The sequence below is a fragment of the Pyrus communis genome, chromosome 9 (genome assembly GCF_963583255.1).
Source record: "Pyrus communis chromosome 9, drPyrComm1.1, whole genome shotgun sequence".
In the NCBI taxonomy this organism is placed as follows: domain Eukaryota; kingdom Viridiplantae; phylum Streptophyta; class Magnoliopsida; order Rosales; family Rosaceae; genus Pyrus; species Pyrus communis.
Genome location: NC_084811.1, coordinates 18,354,187 through 18,377,320, shown reverse-complemented (window position 1 = coordinate 18,377,320; position 23,134 = coordinate 18,354,187). Strand labels below are relative to the sequence as shown.

Sequence of the window (23,134 nt, the reverse complement as noted above, 5' to 3'; positions counted from 1 at the left end):
AGTAGACCCTACCTATCTATCCTATTTCTTTGTTTTATTTTCATTTTTATTTACCACTACGTTGTGCCCTGCATTAGTTGGTTATCAGAGCTTGGTAACGTTCTTTTGGATGTTTCCTAACTCTGATTACTAGCTGATGTAGGGCGCATCGTGGTGGTAAATAAAAATAAAAATAAAATAAAAAGATAGGATTGGATAGACAGGAAAGGTCAACTATCTCCTAGTGCGATAGGAGACCTGAAATTATCCTTGTTTTGATTAATGGAAGATTCAGAGTATTTCACTCCATCATTTTATTGTCTTTGTCTTGTTTAACAGTTTGTTACTTTGTTCATCGTAGGTTGGCATTAGAAGCGAAGTTCTTAGAATTTTCAAATCTCTCTTTGCACTAAAAGATAACGGACCCTACCTATCTATCCTTTTTTTTTTCTTTTTTATTTACTAACACGCTGCTCCTTGCATCAGTTGATTACCAGAGCCCTAATCGATATTTGGGTGATCATGAAGTTAATCGTTGTAAGGATTATAATTTTGCCCTATACTTGATGGAGTAAATGGTGATGAAGTTTTAGGTTCAATGGCTGAACAAATTTTGAGAAGCTAAACCTGGTGGTAAAACCCCTTATTGATTTCCCTTACTTTTATGATTATGTTTGGGAATCATTCGTTGCTTGTCATGTTACAAGATTTTATTTGGAGCAAAGAACTTTTTCATATTATTCAAATTATCTCTACAGTTTTTCAAGTCATAAAATAAAGATATTTGTTGGAAATTTTATGTGCTTTCTAATACAACTGCTCTCATCAAGAAAAGATTAAAATCTACATGGAACATGAGAAGGTGGCATACGGAAAAAAAAAAAAAAAAATATTTCAACTGCTCTACAATCTGGAGTCCTTGGAAAATTTGTGCTTTTACATGGCTATTGTGGAAAATGATTGGTCGGACATCCAAAAGATCAAGAAAGACTAAACAAAACTCGAGAATGAGTTTTCTTCAAGAATGGGACAATGATGTAGGCCATAGACCAAAGGCATTATTATATTTAATAAGTGGCAGCTGAAATTTAAGTATTATAATATTTCTCATTTTAAGTTGTAAGCTTGCATATAGTTGTATTTGTAAGGCAGAAAGGGAAAAGTTGTTTGAAATATAATATTGAAGTTTGAGTTGTAAACTCGTTTTTAAGTGCATTTCTCTTGCTACTTTGTTCTTCTAGTTGTCAACGTCGTAGGCTGGTACTAGAAATAAACTTCTTAGAGTTTTCAAGTCTCTCATTACACTAAGAGATAGTAGACCCTACCTATCTATCAATTTTTTTTTATACCTATCGTATCCTATTCATTTCATTTTCATTTTTTATTTACCACCACGCTCCCTGCATTAGGGATCAAAGCTCCAATTGAGCTAAGTTTAGGAACTATTGTTCTAATTATTTTAATAATTAAATATCCATTTTCTTTAAATAAAGCAAAGGAAAAAGAAAAAGAAAAAGAAATTTTATTTGTATGATGAAAAAAATGAAATTATAAAGTGTTGTCCGCAAAGATGGGAAGGATTGTTGTAGACCATATTGCTCAATAATTCTTGAATCATTATTCATCATTCACGAAGTTGGATTGATTGTAGTTATGAAATTAATGAGGCTCTGATGCATATAAGACGGTGGAGACAGTGGGGAGAGGGGAGCAAATTGAAATTTGGGATTCTTTTTATTTAATGAATAAGTATTGAAATTTTGACTACAATATTCTTTCTTTTAGAACGCATAAACTACAGATTAATAAATAAAAAATTATCAAGAAAATATAATTTGGTCTTCTATTACAAAATAAAATTATAGACAGTAATGAAATTTTGATGTTGTTTTTCTTTCCACACTCACATGTATCATAGCATATCTCTATTTTAAAAATATAAACATAACCTCTCGCCATTTCCACGTTTTTTTCTCTTTCACTCCCCTCCCCTCTTTCACATTTTTCTCCAACATCTCTCCCGGATATATTTTCCCAAAAGAAAACTAAAATAAAATTAAAAATTAAAAAAAAAAAATTTTTAAAAAAAAAAAGGCCTTCACATTCAAAGTGTGATAGCCCGTCCCGGATTATTTGTATCGTAGGTGCGAAAAGACTAAAATGCCCTTGGACGTTAATAGGTGTTGTGGGGTGTTGTTTTGTTGTTTTTGGTGGATCCTCAAAAGGTAGCAGTAGTGGAGAAGTGGGAGCAACCACGGACCGTCATTGAGGTGAGGAGCTTTCTTGGCTTAGCAAGGTATTACCAGCGGTTTGTTAAGGATTTTTCCGTGATTGCTTTACCACTGACGAGGTTAACGAGGAAGGATGTTAAATTTGAGTGGGATGATAATTGTGAGCAGAGTTTCCAGCAATTGAACTATTGTCTCACTCATGCACCTGTTTTGGCACTCCCGGATGACAGTGGTAGTTTCAAAGTCTACAGTGATTCTTCCTTAAATGGTCTGGGATGTGTGCTGATGCAGCATGGTAGGGTGATTGCTTACGCTTCACGACAATTAAATCCTCATGAGTTGAATTACCCTACACATGATTTGGAGTTAGTGGCCATTATCTTTGCTTTGAAGATGTGGAGACATTATCTATATGGACAAAAATGCAAGATCTTTACGGATCATAAGTCTTCAATATCTTTTCACGCAGAGGGATCTTAATCTTAGTCAGCGGAGATGGTTGGAACTGCTTAGTGATTATGATTGCACGATTGATTATCACCCTGGTCGTGCGAATGTGGTAGCTGATGCACTTAGCAGAAAATCTCAGGGCCGTATTAATGCATTGTACGCTAGTCGTGTTCCTCTTCTGGCAAACTTGAGATCAACTGGAGTGAGGTTAGAGGTAGAAGATCAGGAGGTAGCTTTACTTGCTAATTTTCAAGTTAGGCCGATTTTAATTGATCGTGTACTTGAAGCCCAGATGGGTGATGAAGAGACCCAGGAAATAATTCAAGCAAGGAACCAGGGGAAAATGAAAGACTTCAGAGTTCGAGAATTGAATGGCATGCTTGTGCAGGAGAGTAGAATGTTTGTGCTGAATAATTTGGAATTAAAGAAAGCAATTCTTGATGAAGCGCATATTTCAGCTTATGCGATGCATCCAGGAGCTACTAAAATGTATCATACCATTCGACCATTTTATTATTGGCCGGGTATGAAAAGAGAGATAGCTGAGTATCTGAGTAGGTGTGCCATTTGCCAACAAGTTAAAGCAAAAAGGAAGAAGCCGTTTGGGTTGTTATAGCTGCTTCCCGTTCCAGAGTGGAAATGGGAAAATATTACTATGGATTTTGTGTACAAGCTTCCACGTACACATAATGGTTCTGACGGCATTTGGGTGATAGTTGATCGGCTTACTAAGTCAACGCATTTTATTCTAGTGAGGAAAATGTATTATTTGGGCCGATTAGCTAAATTATTCATATCGAAGATCGTGAAGTACCATGGTGTTCCAGTGAGTATTGTCTAGGATCGCGACCCAAGATTTACTTCTAAATTTTGGGTGGCTTTTCAGGAAGCTTTGGGTACAAGATTACTTTACAGTACGACATAACATCCTCAGACAGACGGACAATCAGAGAGGACCATTCAGACGTTGGAGGATATGTTGAGATCTTTGGTGTTGCAGTTTGGCGATGCTTGGCACAAGCGGTTGGATTTAATGGAATTTGCCTACAACAACAACTTTCATTCGAGTATCGGCATGTCACCATTTGAGGCACTGTATGGTAAATCTTGTCGTACACCCTTGTGTTGGTCAGAGGTCGGAGAAAGAGTTTTGGTGGGCCCCGAGATTGTAGAGGAGACTACTCAAAATGTTCAGGTAATTAAGTCTAACCTGAAAGTGGCCGAGGATTGACAAAAGAGCTTAGCGGACCGGCATGCCACTGACAGAGTGTATAAAGTTGGTGATTGGGTGTTTTTGAAGCTTTCACCGTGGATAGGTGTTGTACGGTTCAGGAAGAAAGGTAAGTTAAGTCCCAGGTATATCGGACCGTATATGATCACCGAGCGAGTTGGTGAAGTGGCTTACAGGCTTGAGTTGCCTTCTGAGCTAGCTAAAGTGCATAATGTTTTTCATGTGTCCATGCTTCGTCATTACATTGCGGATCCGTCGCATGTGATACCACCTCAACCATTGGAAATTAATCCGGATTTGACATATGACGAGGAACCATTAACGATCCTGGATTGGAAGGAAAAGGTTTTGAGGAACAAGATTGTAAGTTTAGTGAAAGTTTTGTGGAGGAATCACTCAGCGGAGGAGGTTACTTGGGAGACGGAGGACCGGATGAGAGATTTGTATCCTCGGTTATTCTTTGGTTACTAGTGTTTGGGTTGTAGTTGTTGTGAATTTCAGGATGAAATTTTCTGAAAGGGGTAGGTTGTGACAGCCCGTCCCGGATTATTTGTACCGTAGGTGCGAAAAGACTAAAATGTTAATGGGTGTTGTGGGGTGTTGTTTTGTTGTTTTTGGTGGTTGACTTTACATGACACACACACACACCCATACTATTCCCGTGACTCTCTCTCTCTCTCTTCTCTCTCAGACTTCATCCCATTTCCTTTGCAATTGTACAGACGAACTTCAAAACCAATCTCGCACGCACGGAACAATGTCTAGAAGGTAAGATTCGAACTCCTTGTAAGCTCCTGATTTCATCCATACTATTTGTGAGAATTGAAGCCTTCGAAAACCTCGAGAACCCTAACCCCAGTTTTCATGCACTGTTCATGCACACGTGATCGTGAAGTTTTTAGGAGTTTTTAAGGTCATAGGGAGCTTTAGGAGGTCCTCACGAAGCTCGGAGAAGAAAGTTGAAGCGTTTTGGACGTCGGGAAGCCCAGTTTTAGTGAGTTGTAGGTTTGGCCAAAATATCGTGGGATTTTCCAGCTAGATTCCGTTGGTTTTAGGGCTTCAAAGTGGTAAGGTTTTGTTCTACTCTTTGTAAGCTTTAATTTGGTACCAATTTCATGGAATTTGGTTGAGAAATGAAGAAGATATGAAGTTTTGAAAATTTTCCAGTTTCCGACGAGAATTCGAGTTGCAAACGGCGGCGGCCGGCGAGACTCACCGGAGAAGACGGCGAATATTCTGTCAACTCTGACCGAATATTCCTAATGGCAGTTAACGGCGTCAGGCTAGTTTTAACGGAATATGCTTGCTTTTGGACGAAATATTCCCTAACACCGTCAGGGGTTCTGTCTGTGTGGCCGGCGAGTCTGGCTGTGCCTTGGCTGGCGCGTGGCGGCACGTGAAATCTTGGAAAATTATTTTAAAAATATGGGGATGTTCGTGAGGTTGAGTAGATCACATAGGTGTATTCACACACCTCATTTGAGCATTGTATGAGAAGTTATTACCTAGTTTTGGTTATGTGCTTTAAATTGACGTTTTTATAGTTGTTTCGTATATAGGTGATACATATCCCGAGGACGAGCACAGTCACTCGAGGCAAGGGGGTTACGACCTTTCCACATACCAGTGAGTGGGCTTTTGGTATTCCGTATATACCTATATACTTGTGGTTTTTCCCAGAAAATGATATGGAGTGTTTATACATTTTAAATGTCATGCATAGTGTTTGCCTATTTATTTATGCATTAGTAGTTGCATATATGTATGTTTGGTGCTGCAAACGTACAGGTAATTGCTAGGTAAGTTATAGTTTATAGTTGTGACGTAGTAGTTACGTGATATGCATAGAGAGCTCATAACCTGCACCCCCGGTGTTAGTGCTCCTGCCCAGAGTAGGGCACAATCCTTCACGTGATGTTCACCTCCCACACCACACGCTCATCCTGGATCCAAGTTAGGTGCACAGTCTTGTCGTACAGACCACTATAGGTGGTTCCGACTAGGTGACCCACGATTATTCGCCCAGTCTTCACGTGATCGTAGCACTTGAGCGTATTTATTTACACCCAGTTATGTCATACGGACCACTTTAGGTGGTTCTGACTCGTGTGCAGGCATAGTTAGTGTGTTGGGGATTTGAGCTCTAGATTTAGCCGTACAGGTCACATTAGGTGACTCCGGCTGACATGTTACTTGCATTGATTGACATTACCTGGGTTACTTACATTTTATGTGGAGGCATTCGACATGGCACATTTCTGAGCATGTTTTCGATATATGTGTATATTCTATTTTCTAGGAAACTATACAGGTTTTACGGCTAGGGGTTAGAACTTTTGATAATGAAATGATTTTGAAAAGCTTTGTTTTTGCCCACTCACACTTTCTATTTTGCGCCTCTCCAGGTTCTAGTTTGAGTTGCTCTTTTGGTAGCTTACGAGGAATCCATGGCATATCTGACAGATTATCACCAGTGTAGGACCACTTATGGGTGTGTTTAGTTAGTGTTGTTCCTCTGGACTGCACTAGGCTTTCTATGCTCTGATACCAAACTGACACACCCCGACTGAAATCAGGGCGTGATGGCCAACACGCCCTGATTTCGGTCAGGGTGTGTCACAAAGTGTGTGGGCTAGGGCTAGTTGCAACAAATATATAATTCAAAGGGGAACAAAATTTGAATTTTAAGGGGTTATATTTGAATTTCTAGTGCGAAAGTGTAACAAAATAAAAATTTGCCAAATTTGTTTGCCTTTCTACGAGAAAATTGAGTACATAAATTGTCACATTAACTATTATAATATAATTTTACTTATTTTATTTGTCTACAACGGAGATGATCTAACAAACCCAATGTGCCTTTGTCCTAAGGATGCGAGTAAATCGTGTAACGAACGCGCATCTGATACTTGTAACCTACCTTCGTAGCTGCCAAAGTTATGCTCTTGAGATCGTGTAATTAAGCGAGTGATTGCTTGATGATGGTACTATTACCACTAATTTTGGCTGGCTCCGGCTGTAGAATGACAGGAGAGCGTGCATTCTGTGGCTACAAATTATTGCGAGAGTAACATGTTTAGTTTGAAAATGCTTTTAAAATAACATAAAGTATTTTTGATGAATTGATTTTGAGTTTCAAAAGCTCTTTGGAAGAAGCATAAGATATGTGTTTTTTGCAAGTAGGAGTTTAAGTGTTTTTTGCAGGAAACATTTAAAGTGCTTTTTCAAAATCTACTTGAATTTTTAATAAGGATTGATTTAAAAAACATTTTCTTTTTTAGCCAAAAACATTTAAAATCATTTTAAAAGCACGTTCAAATTGTAACACCCAATTGTGCTCCTCCAAATCCGGAAAATAGAAATAAAAATAAAAATAATAATAAAAATGAGGAACAAGAAACAAAGAGACAAGAAGATCCACGTCGAACCTCTCTGTACTCCTCACTCCTCACTCCTCCTCCGTCCTCCTCCAAACCGCATGAATCATCAATCAATCCCTCACTCTCTCAATCAGCTTACAACAATTCTATCACCTTTAGTCTCCTCCAGAAGACACTAGCAAAGTAGCAAAACCGAGCTGCTGTGAGTCCGTCTCTTCTAGGTCCAAGGAGGAGGATGAATCTCTTACATGACATCTGACTCTGTCTCTGTGTTTTGATTTGTCGGGATCGGATCAATCATCTGAATTGAATAATGAGGGAAGATGATGAGTCCAATTGGTTCTCCAGATGGGAGGAAGAGCTGCCTACTCCCGACGAACTCATGCCCTTATCCCAAACCCTAATCACTCCTGATCTTGCCCTCGCCTTTGACATCTCCCACCAGCACCCCCCTCCTCCCCATTCCCAATCTCAACCCCAACCTCAACCCCCCCACACACCCCCTCCCCCTCCTCCTCCTCCCAATTCCCTCCCTCCCGCTACCCCCACCCACCCCAACTCCTCCGCCGACTTCGCCGATTCCGCTGACTTGGGCTCCGGTGCCGCCGGCGATGAGCCCGCCCGCACCCTCAAGCGCCCCCGCCTCGTCTGGACCCCCCAGCTCCACAAGCGCTTCGTCGACGCTGTCGCCCACCTCGGTATCAAGAACGCCGTCCCCAAGACCATAATGCAGCTCATGAGTGTCGACGGCCTCACCCGCGAGAATGTTGCCAGCCATCTGCAGAAGTACCGTCTTTATCTCAAGCGGATGCAGGGCTTGTCTGGAGGTTCTGCCGGGGCTGCCGGCGCGGGTGCTGCTGGCTTGGCCGCCTCTGCCGATCCCGCCACTGACCATTTGTTCGCCAGCTCCCCAGTTCCGGCTCATTTCCTGCACCCGCACCCTGGGGGCCGGCCCAATTCCGAGCATTTCTTGCCGTTTGTGCCGGTGGCTCTGCAGCAGCACCACCATCACCAGCAGCAGCAGCAGCAGATTGCAGCGGCAGTGGCAGCCCATCCGCATTATCACAGGCAGGTGGGGCATTTTGGGTCGCCACCAAATGGGCAATTCGAGCACCCATTCTTGGCGAGGCAGTCGTCACAGCCGGTTCATAGGATGGGGGCACCGCTGCACAATTCAGTGCCAGGCTATGTAGAGGACTTGGAATCAGCGAATGCAACTGAAGGCAGGAAAGTTCTTACTCTATTTCCAACTGGGGATGATTGAATTTGGGTAAACGTCATCACTTTGTTCCTTTTTCTTTTTTCTTTTTCTTCTCATTCCATCTTTCTACTGTTAAGTTCATTTTAATTTCTGGGTCATGTGAAAATTGGTGTCTGGTTGTATTTGTTAGAAAATACACTAGATTTCCTTGTTGTGTTAGCGGGTGGTTTGGGCTTCAGATGGGATCTGTGAATCCTTATTGCGATCCAAAATTTCTGGTTATTATTCATTTGTTGCCATCGGGGTTTGTTTCGCTGTCCTTATGAGTTCAGTAGTGTTAGGAGGGCTGTATCCATGTGTCCTTTTCTCTGGACTGCTACTTGTGTAATTATATTGCTGGTTGCAGTCTATAATCTATATCTGGGGATAATGATTGTGATGTCATTCAAGCGACATTAATTGAAGCTCTTCTTTGGTAAAAATCATAGTGGTATGATGATGGTCGATCAATCCGGCTTTCTTAGACGTTCATTTCTACCTTGTTATGTAAGGAATCAACTGGGGTTTCTTTCAAGACAGAGTTTTTGTGCTGGCGAGTTTTTCTCATTGGTATGGCTGGTAGCCTGGTAGGAAGAAGCAACAGTTAACTAATTTTGAGCTTGCAATGAGGATAAATAATGCTAGCAAAAGTGCTCCTTAGGTTCTCTAGATATCTAAAGATGCAGTTGGTAATTGTGTTTGGACGCATTTGGCACCGCTTTTCTTGGCTTTTGGGAGTTGTGCCGTGTATCTCTTAGTTTAGTATCATATAGGGGTAAGTTTTACTTGTTGTACATTGTGTAAATTTGTGGACAACTTAAACCCCCTGATGCTAGGGGTCTGTTGAAACATTTCTGATTTTATTAGAAGGTTATCTTAATGCTTCTTGATCTTATATTTTGATCTTGCTCTATATCTTTCGTTGGTGCTTTGATCGCTTTATTGCTCATATCTTCTTTCATGTTTGCATCATATAAGTCATTCAGACCTTTTTTATTGTTTGAGGGTTCCCTTGCGTATGGACTGGGATATAGGTTTTGCTACGAGGTCCTCTATTCTTTCTTGCTCAGTATTGAAACGTAAACACATAAGAAGGATTGGCAAACCGAGATCACTCAGTTTCAATTCTTTTTGGTTAACATCGTAACAGTTTAGACAAAAGTGAATAGAGTTTCAATTCTTTTTGGTTAACATCGTAACAGTTTAGACAAAAGTGAATAGAATTTTTATTTTTATGAATGGATTAGTTGAGTGAGCGGCATCCTTGAAATGACAAATATGTGAGAGTCCCATTGAGTTACTGCCTGTAAATTTGTAATGCAAGTGACCAAATTTAGATGTTATGCAAATGGATTGGGAATGGCATTTACACTAAAATATTATAGTATTAGATCCCCGTTTAAACATTAAGCTTGATGATAATTATTAGTAGAGTTACTTCTTTATCGCATAATTTATCAGCTTAAAAATGAAAGTTCAAAAACTTCAAGGTTCAAACTATAGAATTTCAGTGGGTTGTTATAAAATTTCAGTGATGATATTCTGTCCGAGTTCTTGTAACGGCATAGTGAAAGAAGATGGACACTAGTTATCCTAGTAAGATTTGAGGTTTGGATTACGTTTTTAGTTTCTAATTCCATGAGATTACTTTTAGTTAGGCAAAAGTTTGAACTGTGCATCTTATTACATCCGTCTTACTTACCACCCGTTTTGGCTTACCTGTCCAGCTTGCAACCTGATATTGTAGTTAAGCCTAGAATGAAGAGAAATCTACATAATCTTGTAATTATTGTATGCTACATTCTTTCCGTCTGTGTCTTAATCTGGGTGGTGGATAGAAGGGTTATTATTATTATTTTTTATGAGTGCACGCTTCTTTCATGAGAGGGCCATCAGGAAGAAATTACTGCTGTTGAAGTTGTATGTGATTCTAATTGTAGAGGTAAATTCACATCTGAAACTCTCTTTTATAGCTCATATCTCTTGGACAGGTACAGTAATGCGATGATGTTTCAGACTTCCATCGTGTTTTCCTCTTACGATTCATTAGATTGTTAAACCAAATGTGACGGTGAACCTCTCAGAAGCTTGAATTATTAAGTTTGATCTATTCAGTTTGAATTATCTCATGTACTCCACGTCACTAGAGCCTTTTGTTTTCTTTAACCTGGCAACTGCATACAAAGAAGAAGCTGATTTGAAACTTGCTTGAAGCTTCTGGAATCTCTGGATTCGAACACCTACAATGTTATATTAGTGTTGGAATAGCGATTACATATCCCATCCTCCTTTTCTTTTCCTTCTTCTTCTTAATTGGTGCTTCTTTACTACCCTTGGTATGCTGCAATTTCGCTGAATGCATGTGTTCCTTTAGAAAAACTTGGGTGGCTTGGCTTGTTGATCCGGTGCTGCTTTATGTGTGGATTTTTTTTTTTTACACAGTTTGATGATGATGATGGACTTTTAACTGGTGGATGTTATTTTAATGACCGTAGACGGATATTATTGGTGCGGTGCTTTAAACTTTTCTCTTTGCTTTGCAATCGTATGAAGTTTCTCAAGATTTTCCTAGCTAGCAAGTATACTATCTTATTACCTTTGACAGCCTTACATTGAGATTTTAGCAGATGCCAACCAAGAGACATGTTGAGCTACAGGCGGGTGGAAAGCACGCCAGATCTCACAATATATATATATATATATATATATATATATATATATATATATATATATATTGTGTTTAAAGAAGGGATTCCATTATTTTATAAAAATGGGATTAATTGTGAGACCTACATTACATCGAATTTTAGAGAGAGAGAGAGAGAGAGAGAGAGAGAGAGAGAGAGAGCCTTTAAAGAAGGGATTTCATTATTTTATAAAAATGAGCTTTAATTGTGAAACCTACATTAACCAAGATGCACTTCATAGATCATTCTTACAAAATATTAGCCAAATAGGAAATATTTGAGGCATCTAATTTAGTTCAAAGAAATTAAACAGGCAAATGGTTTCAAATTGAATTGAATTTTGCTAGAATGATTTATGAATTGAGACTTACAAAACAGATGATTCGAATTGTTAAAGTTCGAAGTGGGGTTGGTCTTCCAAGTAAGCTCATTTTTTGAAAAAAAATGGATATCCCTTCCATTTTTTTATCGAAAGGATCCCTTCCATTATTAGATCGACATTATAGTTAATATTTACTCAAGTAAAGATTCCCTTTGAGGCTGGTCCAATCCAAACAAGGGAAGAAAGGTCTTGGCCATTGAGTTTTAAGTTTTAATTTTGCATTGGAAACTTGTATGCAGAGTGAACCGCATTGACTTGAGCTAAACTATCATGTTTATGTTTATAGTTTAGGTACCTATGCAAAAGTCAACCAAAATAATTCTATAAATACTAATATAATTCACAATAATTACATGATTGTTGCACAATTGTAACACATTTTTTCGACTATCTAACTTTTTTTTTGCGACAGGTTGATCAATTTATTCGGCGATCAGCCAATCAGATTTCAGGTCTTAGTGTCACTGTCCAACAGTGACCATAAAAAAAAAGCATGTTAAGTAATGAATTTTCTCATAAGTTCTCTAATTTCAAGAATTGACTATAATGCTTACATTTACTCAATACATTCATCATCTAATATATATTCATGTGAATATATGTATTTAATACAATCACAATTTGACAATGGGTATGTAATTGTATTAAATGCATGTAAGTATTGTAACAAAATCCCTAATTTTTTTGTGTATACATATAAAAAACAATAAACTCACACAACAAAACACTATTTAAGATGAAAATGTTGTACATATTGTTTAGTGACTTGAAATTCTCCGGCGACCGGAAAAAAAATTTTGGCCACAATGACGGTGGTCGACGACAATTTATGGCACTAACACCAGTAGCGTGTCGGTCACGTGCAATTTGGACAAAAATAGAATTGTTTTTGTGCTTTATCCAAATAGAATGGGAAAGGGAATGGTAGATTTCCTTGAAGTTGGTATTTTTCTTTAAAACCTATATTAAAATTGATATTTATTCGCCTTTATTTCATTTGTCTTTTCATGTTTCTCATTTTTAAGTTGTAAGCCTAAAAATACATGTATTTGTAAGGCATAAAAGAGATGTAAGTTGTTTGAATTATAATATTGAAACTTGAGTTGTAAGCTCATTTAAAGTGCCTTGCTCTTATTTAAGAGTTGTTACTTTGTTTCTAGTTGTCTACGCTGTAGGTTGGTACTAGAGACGTGGCTTGAGGTTTTTTTAGTCTCTCCTTACACTTGAAGATGGTGGACCATACCTATCTATCATATGTATTCATTCTAATTCATATTAATTCAAGAATTGTATTTCTCACCACGTTGCTCCTTGAATTAGTTGGTATCAGAGCATGAAATACATGCATTTTTTTAGATATTTAATATATGTATTTGTAAGCCTATAAATATATGTATTTGTAACACAGAAAAGAGATGTAGAAGTTGTTTGAATGGTAATAATGAAATTTGAGTTGTAAACTTATTTTAAGTGTCTTGATCTTGTTTAATTTATATTAATTCTAGCATTTTATGTCAAGACTTTTCATGGCTATTGTGGAAAATGGTTGGACATCCAAAAGATTGAGTAAGACCAAACAAAACTCGAGAACAAGTTTTTTGTGAGAAGGGGAGAATGACTTAGGTATGGGCCAAAGACATTATTATATTAATAAGTGGCAGTTGAGATTTAAGTATTATAATAAAATACATGCATTTTGGAGCTATAATGCATGTATCCCTCTTTAAGTTTGTGGTTTATGATATTTGAAATCTTTTGGTTTTCTTGTATTTTTATATTTCTCATTTTAAGTTGTAAGTGACACAGCTCGATCGAGATCAGGGCATGCTGGTCGTTACGTGGAAGTGACGTAACCATGTGCACATTGCGGAATCTAATAAAATAATAATATAAATAGTACGAATAAATAAAAACTAGCTTTACACAAGGTAAAAATAAACAAGTGCAAGCGTAAGTGTGAACGCTGGGTTCAGAGCATGAAAGCCTAATGCAGTCCAGAAGAAAACGACACAACAAAAGCACACCCGCAGGTGGTCCTACACTGGTGGTGGTCTGTCAGATATGCCGGGGAAATCCTCAGGGAAGCCACCAAACGTGCTAGCCAACTAGAACCTGGAGGGGCGCAAAACAAAAGCGTGAGTGGGCAAAAACAAAGCTTTTCGAAAACCATTTAATAAATAAGTTCTAACCCCTCGCTGTAAAACCTGTATACTTCCCAGAAAATAGTATATATATATAATTCATGCTTAGGAATATGCTATGCCAAAACCTCAAAGAAAAATGCAAGTGCTCAGGTAATATCGCATCAATATCACATAATCTGTCGGCTGGAGTCACCTAATGTGACATGTATGGCTGAATCTAGAGCTCAAATCTCCGTCTCACTAACTAGACCTGCACACGAGTCGGAACCACCTAAAGTGGTCTGTACGACAGGACTGGGTGTAATATATATATATATATATATATATACGCTCAAGTGCTACGATCACGTGAAGGCTGGGCGAATAATCGCGAGTCACCTACGAGTCGGAATCACCTAAAGTGGTCTGTACGACAGGACTGTGCACCTAATTTGGATCCAAGTTGAGCGTGTGATGCGGGAGGTGAACATCACGTGAAGGACTGTGCCCAACTCTGGGCGGGAGCACTAACACCGGGGGTGCAGGTTATGAGCTCTCTATATGCATCTCAAAACACTACTAGACATAAACATAAATCACAACTCACCTGGCACTTACCTGTGCGTCCGCAGCACCCAACATACATACATACATACATATATATATATATATATACACACAATTAACAATGCATAAACAAACGGCAACTATAGGTATGACATATAAACGAATAAATGTTCTAAATCAATTTCTGGGAAAAGTATAAGTATATAGGTATATACGGAAAACCAAAAGCCCACTCACTGGTATGTGGAAGGGTCGTAACCCCCCTGCCTCGAGTGACCACGCTCGTCCTCGGGATAGGTATTACCTATATGCGAAACAACTATAAAAACGTTAATTTTAAAGCACATAACCAACCTTAAGAAATAACTTCTCATACAATGCTCAAATGGGGTGTATGAATACACCAACGTGATCTACTCAACCTCAGGAACATCCCCATATTTTTAGAAAAAATTTTCACCGCCGCACGCGCCAGCCACGCGCAAAACCTTCAAATGAACCACCCCGAGCCTCCTAAGGACCTCACCAAGCTTCCTACAAGCTTGAAATTCCCAAAAACATAAGAATTTACGTGTGCATGAACAGTACCAAAAATCGGGTATCCCGAGTTCGACGTGAAAACGAAGGTATCCTTACCTGAAATGGGTATGGTTGAACTCCTACGGACCTCACGAGCATGGATATGTACTTTGTTTCTTCGATCTGTGAAGATTACAAGGGTTTTGGAGTGTGTCTGTACACATGGATATGAAAATGGGAAGGGAAATTGCACGAGATAGGTGCAGGGATAGGGGAAAGGGTGAGGGAAAATATGGGAGAGTGTGTGTGTGGTCCACAACCAGCCACACCAACTCAAAACAACCACACAACGTAAAAATCACACTAGGGGCAAAATCGTCTTTTCACGCGTACATTTTAAAGTTTTAGGAACGGGCTGTCACAGTAAGCCTATATATACTCATATTTGTAAGGCAGAAAGGGACGAGTTATTTGAAATATAATATTGAAACTTGAGTTGTAAACTCGTTTTTAAGGGAAAATGATCCTCGCCGGATCCTTTTCCTAGGGATCCCGTGATCTCACACGTTCATCGTATATCGTGCGGTCAGTTTTTTGTTAGGTACTATTCATATCAAATTTTAAATTTTAATTTTTAAAATAATTTTTGACCGCACGATATATGATGAACGAATGAGATCACGGGATCCCTAGGACATGGATCCGGCGAGGATCCTTTTCCGTTTTTAAGTGCCTTGCTCTTGTTTAAGAGTTTGTTACTTTTTTTTTCTAGTTGTCAACGTCGTAGGCACTACAAACGAAATTCTTAGGGTTTTCAAGTCTCTTTTTGCATTAGGAGATAGTGGATCCTGCCTATTTATCATTTATTTATTTATTTATTTATTTTTTGTACTTATCCTATTCATTTCTTTTTTTATTTACCACCACGCTGCTCCCTACATTACGAAACTATTGCTCTAATTATCTCAATAATTCAATATCCATTTTCTTTATATAAAAGAAAGAAAAAAAATCTTTGTGTAATGATGATGCGAGATTTATACGCACACAAATTAAACCCTATTTGTGACAATTGTAGTAATGATGTAAGTAGGGATCGTTCTAACCGGGGATTAACTAGGGGTGCTAATCTATTTTGAATTGACTCAAAAACATAAAAACTAAACGTAAAGACTCTTAACAAGACTACTATGACTCAGAACAGCTTTGAAACACTCAAACTGCCTAAAACAATCAAATTGACTCAAAGAGAAACTAGAACTTGATTTGGACGAATTTAAAAGTGTTTATGACTCCAAATGCTTAAAGACACAAAAATAAAAACAAATACGAATTATTACGACTCAACAGAATATGGGGGGAATGTGTTTGGACGAGATTAAATTAATTGGACATATTATAATTAAAACAGATTGTAAAACAAATTGTGATGAATTAATGGATGATGGAATAGCCAAGGGGTTCTTCTCCACACATGTTACACTTGCATACAAGATTGATTTTCAGTTGGTCTTTCGATAAATTATGAAACTCAACACCCCGGGTTAATTAGGTCCGCTTAAATTAACCGTCAAGTTCTCCTTAAGTTAATGAATTGGATGGGTTTGCGCAACGCAATTCACAACATTCTCCAAAAGTCCTTTACGTGAAAAGCACAATAAAGATACAATAAAAAATCATTAAGCATTATGAAAACTATAAGTGTTGACGAGGCCTTCGTTACTATGATGAGCATGAAACTAGTGCCAAGAATTCATTTAACGCGATTGTTTATAAGCAACCTCCACTACTTGTGAATATAAGTTCATAACTATTAGGTGAAACTCACTTATATTCTAGCGTCATATTCATGCATGAAAATTAAGCGTGCACTCTCAATAAACATACATAAATAAGTTATCAATCAAATGGTTAAACAAATTGAATCCACAACTTATGAAATTCCAACCAAAGGTAATCAATTCATATTGCAAGCATAAACATGGTTTCGAATCACCCCCTACCTAAAGGGGGTTTAGTTCCTCATACGTACAAGACAAAGAGAATTGAAATTAAACATTGAAATCAAAGAAACACCTAAACATTCCAACAACTCAAACTTGAATTGTATGAACGTTTAGGCCCTCTTCTCTTCCTCTTCGTTGCGGCACAAGGTCTAAGGATAGGTTTTGGGGGGATGAGGAGTGGTTGGAGTGGCTGCAATGAAGAGAAAATATGCAGAAAATGGAAGGGATATGCACGGCAAGAATGGGGGATTTTGTGTTGGTGTGTTGTGTGATTGTTTTGTGGTGAATGGAAAAATGGTTTGTATGAATGCATTGCATGGTTTTATAGGGAGAGAATGGATGGGAGAGCATGTAAATGGCAGCTAGGAATGATTAAAGAAGGGAATGCATGTGGAATGACAACTAGGTTGGTTGGTGGAAAGCTGAAAATACAAATGGGAATGCTGGAAATGCAAGGGATGCACGGCAAGGTGTGTTTGTGATGCATGTGGCTCAATTGTTTGTTGGGAAAACTTGTGAGTGAATGATTAAAGATGCATGTGGATGAATTATAGAATGGGAAAACATGTGATTGACAACTAGGGGGAATGGTGGCTGCAATGATGAAGTGGGATGGCTGAAATTAGATGGAAAGCCACGACAATGGGATGTGTTTTGTGGAATTGCAAGGTAGGGTGAATGATGATGAATGCATGTGGATTAAAGAAGAATATGGAAGTGAATAAATTAGAATAGGGCTGCAAGGTTAAAGGGCTAGGGTTTAAGTACATAGAATGGGCCTAAAATAGGGTGGTTTGCATGGCAAGGGAAGGGAAATATGGTTTAAGCCCATGGCAAGGGAAGGGAAATTGGGTTGGAGCCATTGTTTTGTGTCCTCAAGTGCATACAAGGCCTTCAATTTCATCCAACACTTTGGCTCCAAGCATAAGATATCCATCCTTAGCCCAATAGTGCTCCAAAAGACCCAAAATGCACTTCTTTGCTCCTTTAGCCCTTAGAACCTGAAAACATACGAAAATAACTTAAAAGACTTAAAGAACTAAGAAATAACAACGTAAATGCACAAGAACAAGCCAACTAAGTTGCCTAAATATGCTCCTATCAAACTCCCCCACACTTAGCTTTTGCTAGTCCCCGAGCAAAACAGAAAAACAAAACAAATCCTAAACCTTCCAACAATGGTTTCAGGGATTCAATATGCACATGGCATGTTCAAGAACATTACTCACATAGATTTTAATCATCCTTACACTTAAGTACATACTTAATCATAGTCACCACATATTAGTTCACAATTAAGCATTTAAAACCATGTTTTGAATGTAGTAACATGCCTTAGAGAATTTGCTCAATTCCTTACAAGATATGCACTCAATTTTCACTCAAATTTTCTGACTACACACCCTAATCTAGTTATATGTGAGAAGATTGATGTAAGCATGAAAACGAACACTCACATATATGTATCCCAAAGGAAGCAATTTCTGGAGTTAATAAGCATGTTTAGGTATGATCTCATGAATGGAATGCTACTACTTAGATGCGAGAACCAGTGACACCATAAGCTCATACCAAGTTCAAACTCCACAAATTGAAACACATAACACTCAAGATAGAAGTTGAAGGTTGTAACGAGGCGAAGGGTAATGGTTTAACAAAGAAAGGTAAAGTAAAACAAAGGTTCTTAAAGTAATAGGAAGCGAAGTAATGAAATTGACACTTAAACTCACTTTCAATGGCAGAAATCCACATTTAAACACAAGGGAAGATTCATGCAACAACTAGGGTCAAATTCACTCTTTTGGACCCTTCCTTCAATAACCAATACTTGTGAGATCATTCTCACTTATTTTTCAACTCTTTTTCTTTCTTTTCAACACTTTTCTATTTTTCCACGAATTTTTTTTTTCTTTATTTCATTCTTTGGCCGTGCCCTATTATCTTCCCCCACACTTATTTTCTGCAATATAGTGATCAAAAGGAGTTCATTCTAAGTCATGTTTCACTATCCTTTAAGAACAAGGGTATGGAAAGTCCTAATCTAGGCTGGGTGAGAATAATGTGGTTTAACAAAGAAAATAAGCTTGAAAAGGCTCAAAAGGGGTAATCCTACAATACATGTGAAAAGGGATAGGCTTTTTGGCTTTGGCTTGACTAACAACTTCATCTTATTGTATGTTATGCAATCAATATCATGCTTTGAATGAATTGGGCATGAGTTCTAGTATTTGGAACTATAATGAAATGCATTCTAAGTAGCAACCAAGCAAGGAATAATGAGATCATGCAACAACTTTAGAAAACAAAGAATCACAGATTATAACTCTCCAAAGAAGGTAATGGCTCGAGTCTCACAGGGTTGTAGCGTTTGTTTGAGTTCCTTCCTTCAAACATGTTACAAAAACGAATTTTTCTTTTATGATTGCATGTGAAGTCATACATTATAACCATAACCAAGCGTATACCAAGAGTAAATCAAACTTTTCTCTATGTTCATAACTCTTTTTAACAGTCATGCAATTACAAACCAAATCCTTATCATTGTGTTGGAAGGTACCCTAAGACACAAACACACAAAAACGACTCAAAACACTCTTTTTAGGCTTTTCAAAACATGTTTTTCAAATTTTTATGTGATTTTCGTAGTTATAAAAACAAAACATACTAAAACACTCTAAAACAACTTAAAAACACCTTAAAACAGCAAGGAACAACATTTGAAGTTATGGGTGATAAAATCCCACGAATTTGCATCAAATATACTTAGTTACCCCCCCCCCCCCCCCACACTTAAATCAAACATTGTCCTCAATGTTTTAAGCATAGATTCACACAAAGCATAAGTAAATACACAAAAAAAAACACTTAAACATACTAAACATGGCAGAATGTAACTAACAAAGAGAAGAGTTAAGAGACGCAAATCTGGAATTGGAGTGCTTTCTCGGTCTTCCTTTGTTGAATGCATGGGTTGATCTTGGTGATTCCACAGGCTTAATCTTGAACTGGTTTTCTCCTATCGTTGATTTTCCACAGGCTACTTTTGAACTGGGCTGGAGGATTCTTTTGGTCTCCTCCACTCGTTGATTTTCCTTTGTGCTACTCTTGAACTGGGTAGCAGGAATCTTTTGGTCTCCCCCGAAGGTCTGAGCTTACTCCTTTTTTCTGTTTCTTTGTTCAATCTCTCCAATTCGTATTGAAGAGGGTTAGAGGATAGCTCAGCATATGCAGTTGTTGCTTGTCTCCACATGCTTCAATGTATCATTTTCACTTGCCTTACTTGCTCCCCTTTGCAGAAGTGGTCCCTTCTCGGGAAGTGTATCAACCGTTGAAGATGACTACTCGAGAGCAACGCTAGGTAAGCAACCAGGGAATAGATTCCAGGCAGTCGGTTCCAGATTGGAAGACTGACTCCAAGTGCCGGCTGATTGCTTCTTTCACTTTGCCATGCGAGTAAGAACAAGGACAAAGAAAAAGACAGGGAAAGAGCATGATATGAGATACTTTTGCTTTTGACCTTGATGATATGAGATACCTTTGCTTTTGAAGAAGCGGTGAATGAATCAGCACATGTATTTGTTGTGCTTGTCTCCACATGCTTTGATCTACCATTTCCTCCTGGGTCATCTGTACTCCAGGCATCTGGTATCTTCTTTGGGGAAGAAGAAAAAATTGAGTATTTCGAGAGGCTTTGCTGGGAGTGCGCCCTCAGAGGTGAGGAAGAGTTAGGCATTTTCTTCAGGTCTGCCTTGCCATAAAAGATGAAGGTCGACATATATAGGGCTTTCCCAATAGCAAGTGGTGGTACTGTTCTTTTACCATTGTCGACAAAAATTTTGATCCAGCAAATCCGGCTTTTTGAAAAAGAGTGCTGACTCTTCGATTTCTGAACGAACGCCTCTTTGATTTTTGAGCTAGCGCCTCTTCGATTTCTGAACAAACGCCTCTTCAATTTCTGAACGGCAAGGAGTAGTGCGGATGCGGCTCTGTCAGAGATCTTTTGACAAAGTTGCACGCGTTTTCTGAAAAACAGAGAAAGCGTCGCCGAACTTTACGCTTGTCGGCAAAAGTGTGTCGTTGCGATGATGACCTCCACGTGTTTTCAACTTTGTCAGAGATCTTTTGACAAAGTTGAACGCGTCTTCTGAAAAGCCGAGAGAGCGTCGCCGAACTTTACGCAGGAAATTCCGGCTTTTTGAATCAGTGTTCGTGTTGCCTTGGCTTTTTATAGAGCTATCGATCACCACCAACATACACACTCTGAAGATTGCCCATTCTTGAAAATCGACTCTGGCCTTTTGAGATTTAACTCCATCCAACCCTTATCTTTGAACACCTTTGGAAAATGACTAACCCATCGAACCTTTGCTTAGATTTGAGTCTCAGCAGCGATCCGGTTGCACCCCGTCAAGGTAATGTATGGCACCCTTCTTTTTTATCTTCTAATGGTCCTCTTTCAGGTGAAGACTCCATGATGACGGATGCAACAACAGCTACAATAGTAGCTAGGAACCTCCTCACTCCTAAGGATAGTAGGCTGCTTTCAGGACGGTCCGATGAGTTGGCCGTTCAAGAGTCCCTCGCTCTCAGTGTTCAGTGTGCAGGCTCTGTGTCCAACATGGGCCACCGCCTCCTTGCTCGCTCTAGTCAGGTTGAATCGTTGATGGCAGAGGTGGAAAGTCTTAAGCAGGAGATCAAACAACTTAAGCACGAGAATAGAAGTTTGCACGTGCTTGCCAACAATTATTCGACAGGCATGAAGAGGAAGCTTGATGAGCTGCAAGAATCTGAAGGTCGGATTCAAAGTGACCGTCAAAGGCTTGCGGCTTATCTCCAGAGGCACCTTTTTCCTGGGTCATCCAGTGTTCCACCAAGTATTGTGGCCTCGAATGATCTAGCTCCGATGTCTCCTGCTTCGATGCCTCCCGCTTCGATGCCTCCCGCTCCGAGAGTTTTGCCAAGTAGTGGGGCTTCAAGCAAACAACCTTTGTGAAAGTTACATTCTTTTATTTTTCTTTTTTTTTTTTTTTTTTTTTTTTTTTGAATCAAACGGCATGGAATTGATCTTTGAATGGAAGGTGATACTTGAAATGATCCGGTAATGGTTTAAATTCAAGATTGGATGCCTGAATCATTAACAACATGTTAGTATAAAAGAAAATTGAAATTGGAGGAGGTGGCTTACTTATGTGATCCAATAAGAACTCAAGAATAAACACCCCTTCTTTGAACGTTTCAGGGACTTTGCACTTGGTCAGATTTGATGTGAGGATTGGTCCTTGTCTTGTGTCATAAAATTCAACTTCTTTGGGGTTGTTTATCTCAAGAACGTCCTCTTTGATGAATTCATGAAATTCCCTACTTTTCACCTTTGGAAGGGCTTCCAAGATGTCTTTTTCACTTTCTTCTTCCTTGGAATTCATGAACCTGCAAGAAATAGGGACATTAGGTGGAATGGGGTTAGAACTAATTAAATTTGGAACAACCTTACTTGAATTAGATAGCGTAGGAGCAATAGGTGCTTCCGGCAAAGGTGTTTCAAATCCTCCCTTCGGATTTGCAATGGTTGAACTAGGGAGTTCGCCTTGGTCTCGAAACTGTCCTACGAACTCCGCGATCTGCCCAATTTGCTTTTCCAAGTGGTCCAACCTTTTGTCTTGATTTTGGCTCTCTTTGTTTTGAGTTTGGACTCCCTGCGTCAAAGTAGTAAGTAATTGAAAAATCTTATCATTATCACTTGAATTACCTACATTGCTTTGGGCAGGTTGTGGTGGCTGCATAGGCGTTGAATAGAACTCCTCATATGGCGGCCAATATCCTCCTTGTTGAGCCTCATTGTCTTGATTTTGTGAGCCCGGCACCAAACAAATTAATTCATTAAGCTTTTGATTATAATCTATTGACGAACTTGAGTTTGGTTGGGCATATTGAATATGAGGTTGTGGTGGGTGCATAGGTCTTGAATAAAACTCCTCATATGGATGCCAATATCCTTCTTGTTGAACATTTTGAGGTTCCCACCATATAGAGTTTGAATGATCACTCCAATCCGAATTGTAAGTATTGGAAAACACGTTATTCCTTGATTGAAGATCAAATGTACCAACGCTTTGCATTTGGGACCTTTCCATGAGCTGTGACAAAAGAGAAGCATTATCAAGTGTCATGTTGTGCTTCTCTAGTACTTAAAATCAACAAACAAAACACAAATCAAAAACTAAAACTAAAATACATAATAGAAACGAACAATCCAAGGGATTAGCAAATTTGCTAATCCCCGGTAACGGCGCCAAAATTTGATGCGAGATTTATACGCACACAAATTAAACCCTATTTGTG

At 38.8% G+C, this 23,134-nt stretch overlaps 2 protein-coding genes across 2 annotated transcripts; both read left to right on the top strand.

Annotated features, from left to right (window-relative positions):
• The first annotated feature begins 2,622 nt into the window (after window positions 1-2,622).
• On the top strand, window positions 2,623-4,362 carry LOC137744448 (uncharacterized). Its single transcript, XM_068484257.1, has 4 exons — window positions 2,623-3,184; window positions 3,547-3,683; window positions 3,796-3,855; window positions 3,961-4,362. The coding sequence occupies exons 1-4, from the start codon at window positions 2,623-2,625 to the stop codon at window positions 4,360-4,362; spliced, it is 1,161 nt and encodes a 386-aa protein (XP_068340358.1).
• A 2,979-nt stretch (window positions 4,363-7,341) lies between these two features.
• On the top strand, window positions 7,342-9,816 carry LOC137745200 (transcription factor MYBC1-like). The gene has a single exon (XM_068485112.1). It carries the CDS (start codon window positions 7,585-7,587, stop codon window positions 8,533-8,535), a length of 951 nt encoding a protein of 316 aa, XP_068341213.1. The 5' UTR covers window positions 7,342-7,584; the 3' UTR covers window positions 8,536-9,816.
• The last annotated feature ends 13,318 nt before the right edge of the window (window positions 9,817-23,134 follow it).

What these genes read in the sequence shown, in the direction of transcription:
- LOC137745200 (XM_068485112.1), top strand. Translation starts at nt 7,585, where the DNA reads ATGAGGGAAGATGATGAGTCCAATTGGTTCTCCAGATGGGAGGAAGAG.
- LOC137744448 (XM_068484257.1), top strand. Translation starts at nt 2,623, where the DNA reads ATGGACAAAAATGCAAGATCTTTACGGATCATAAGTCTTCAATATCTT. An exon ending in GGCGATGCTTGGCACAAGCG is followed by an intron (nt 3,684 to 3,795) that starts GTTGGATTTAAT and finishes TGTTGGTCAGAG; the next exon opens with GTCGGAGAAAGAGTTTTGGT. An exon ending in AGACTACTCAAAATGTTCAG is followed by an intron (nt 3,856 to 3,960) that starts GTAATTAAGTCT and finishes GTGTTTTTGAAG; the next exon opens with CTTTCACCGTGGATAGGTGT.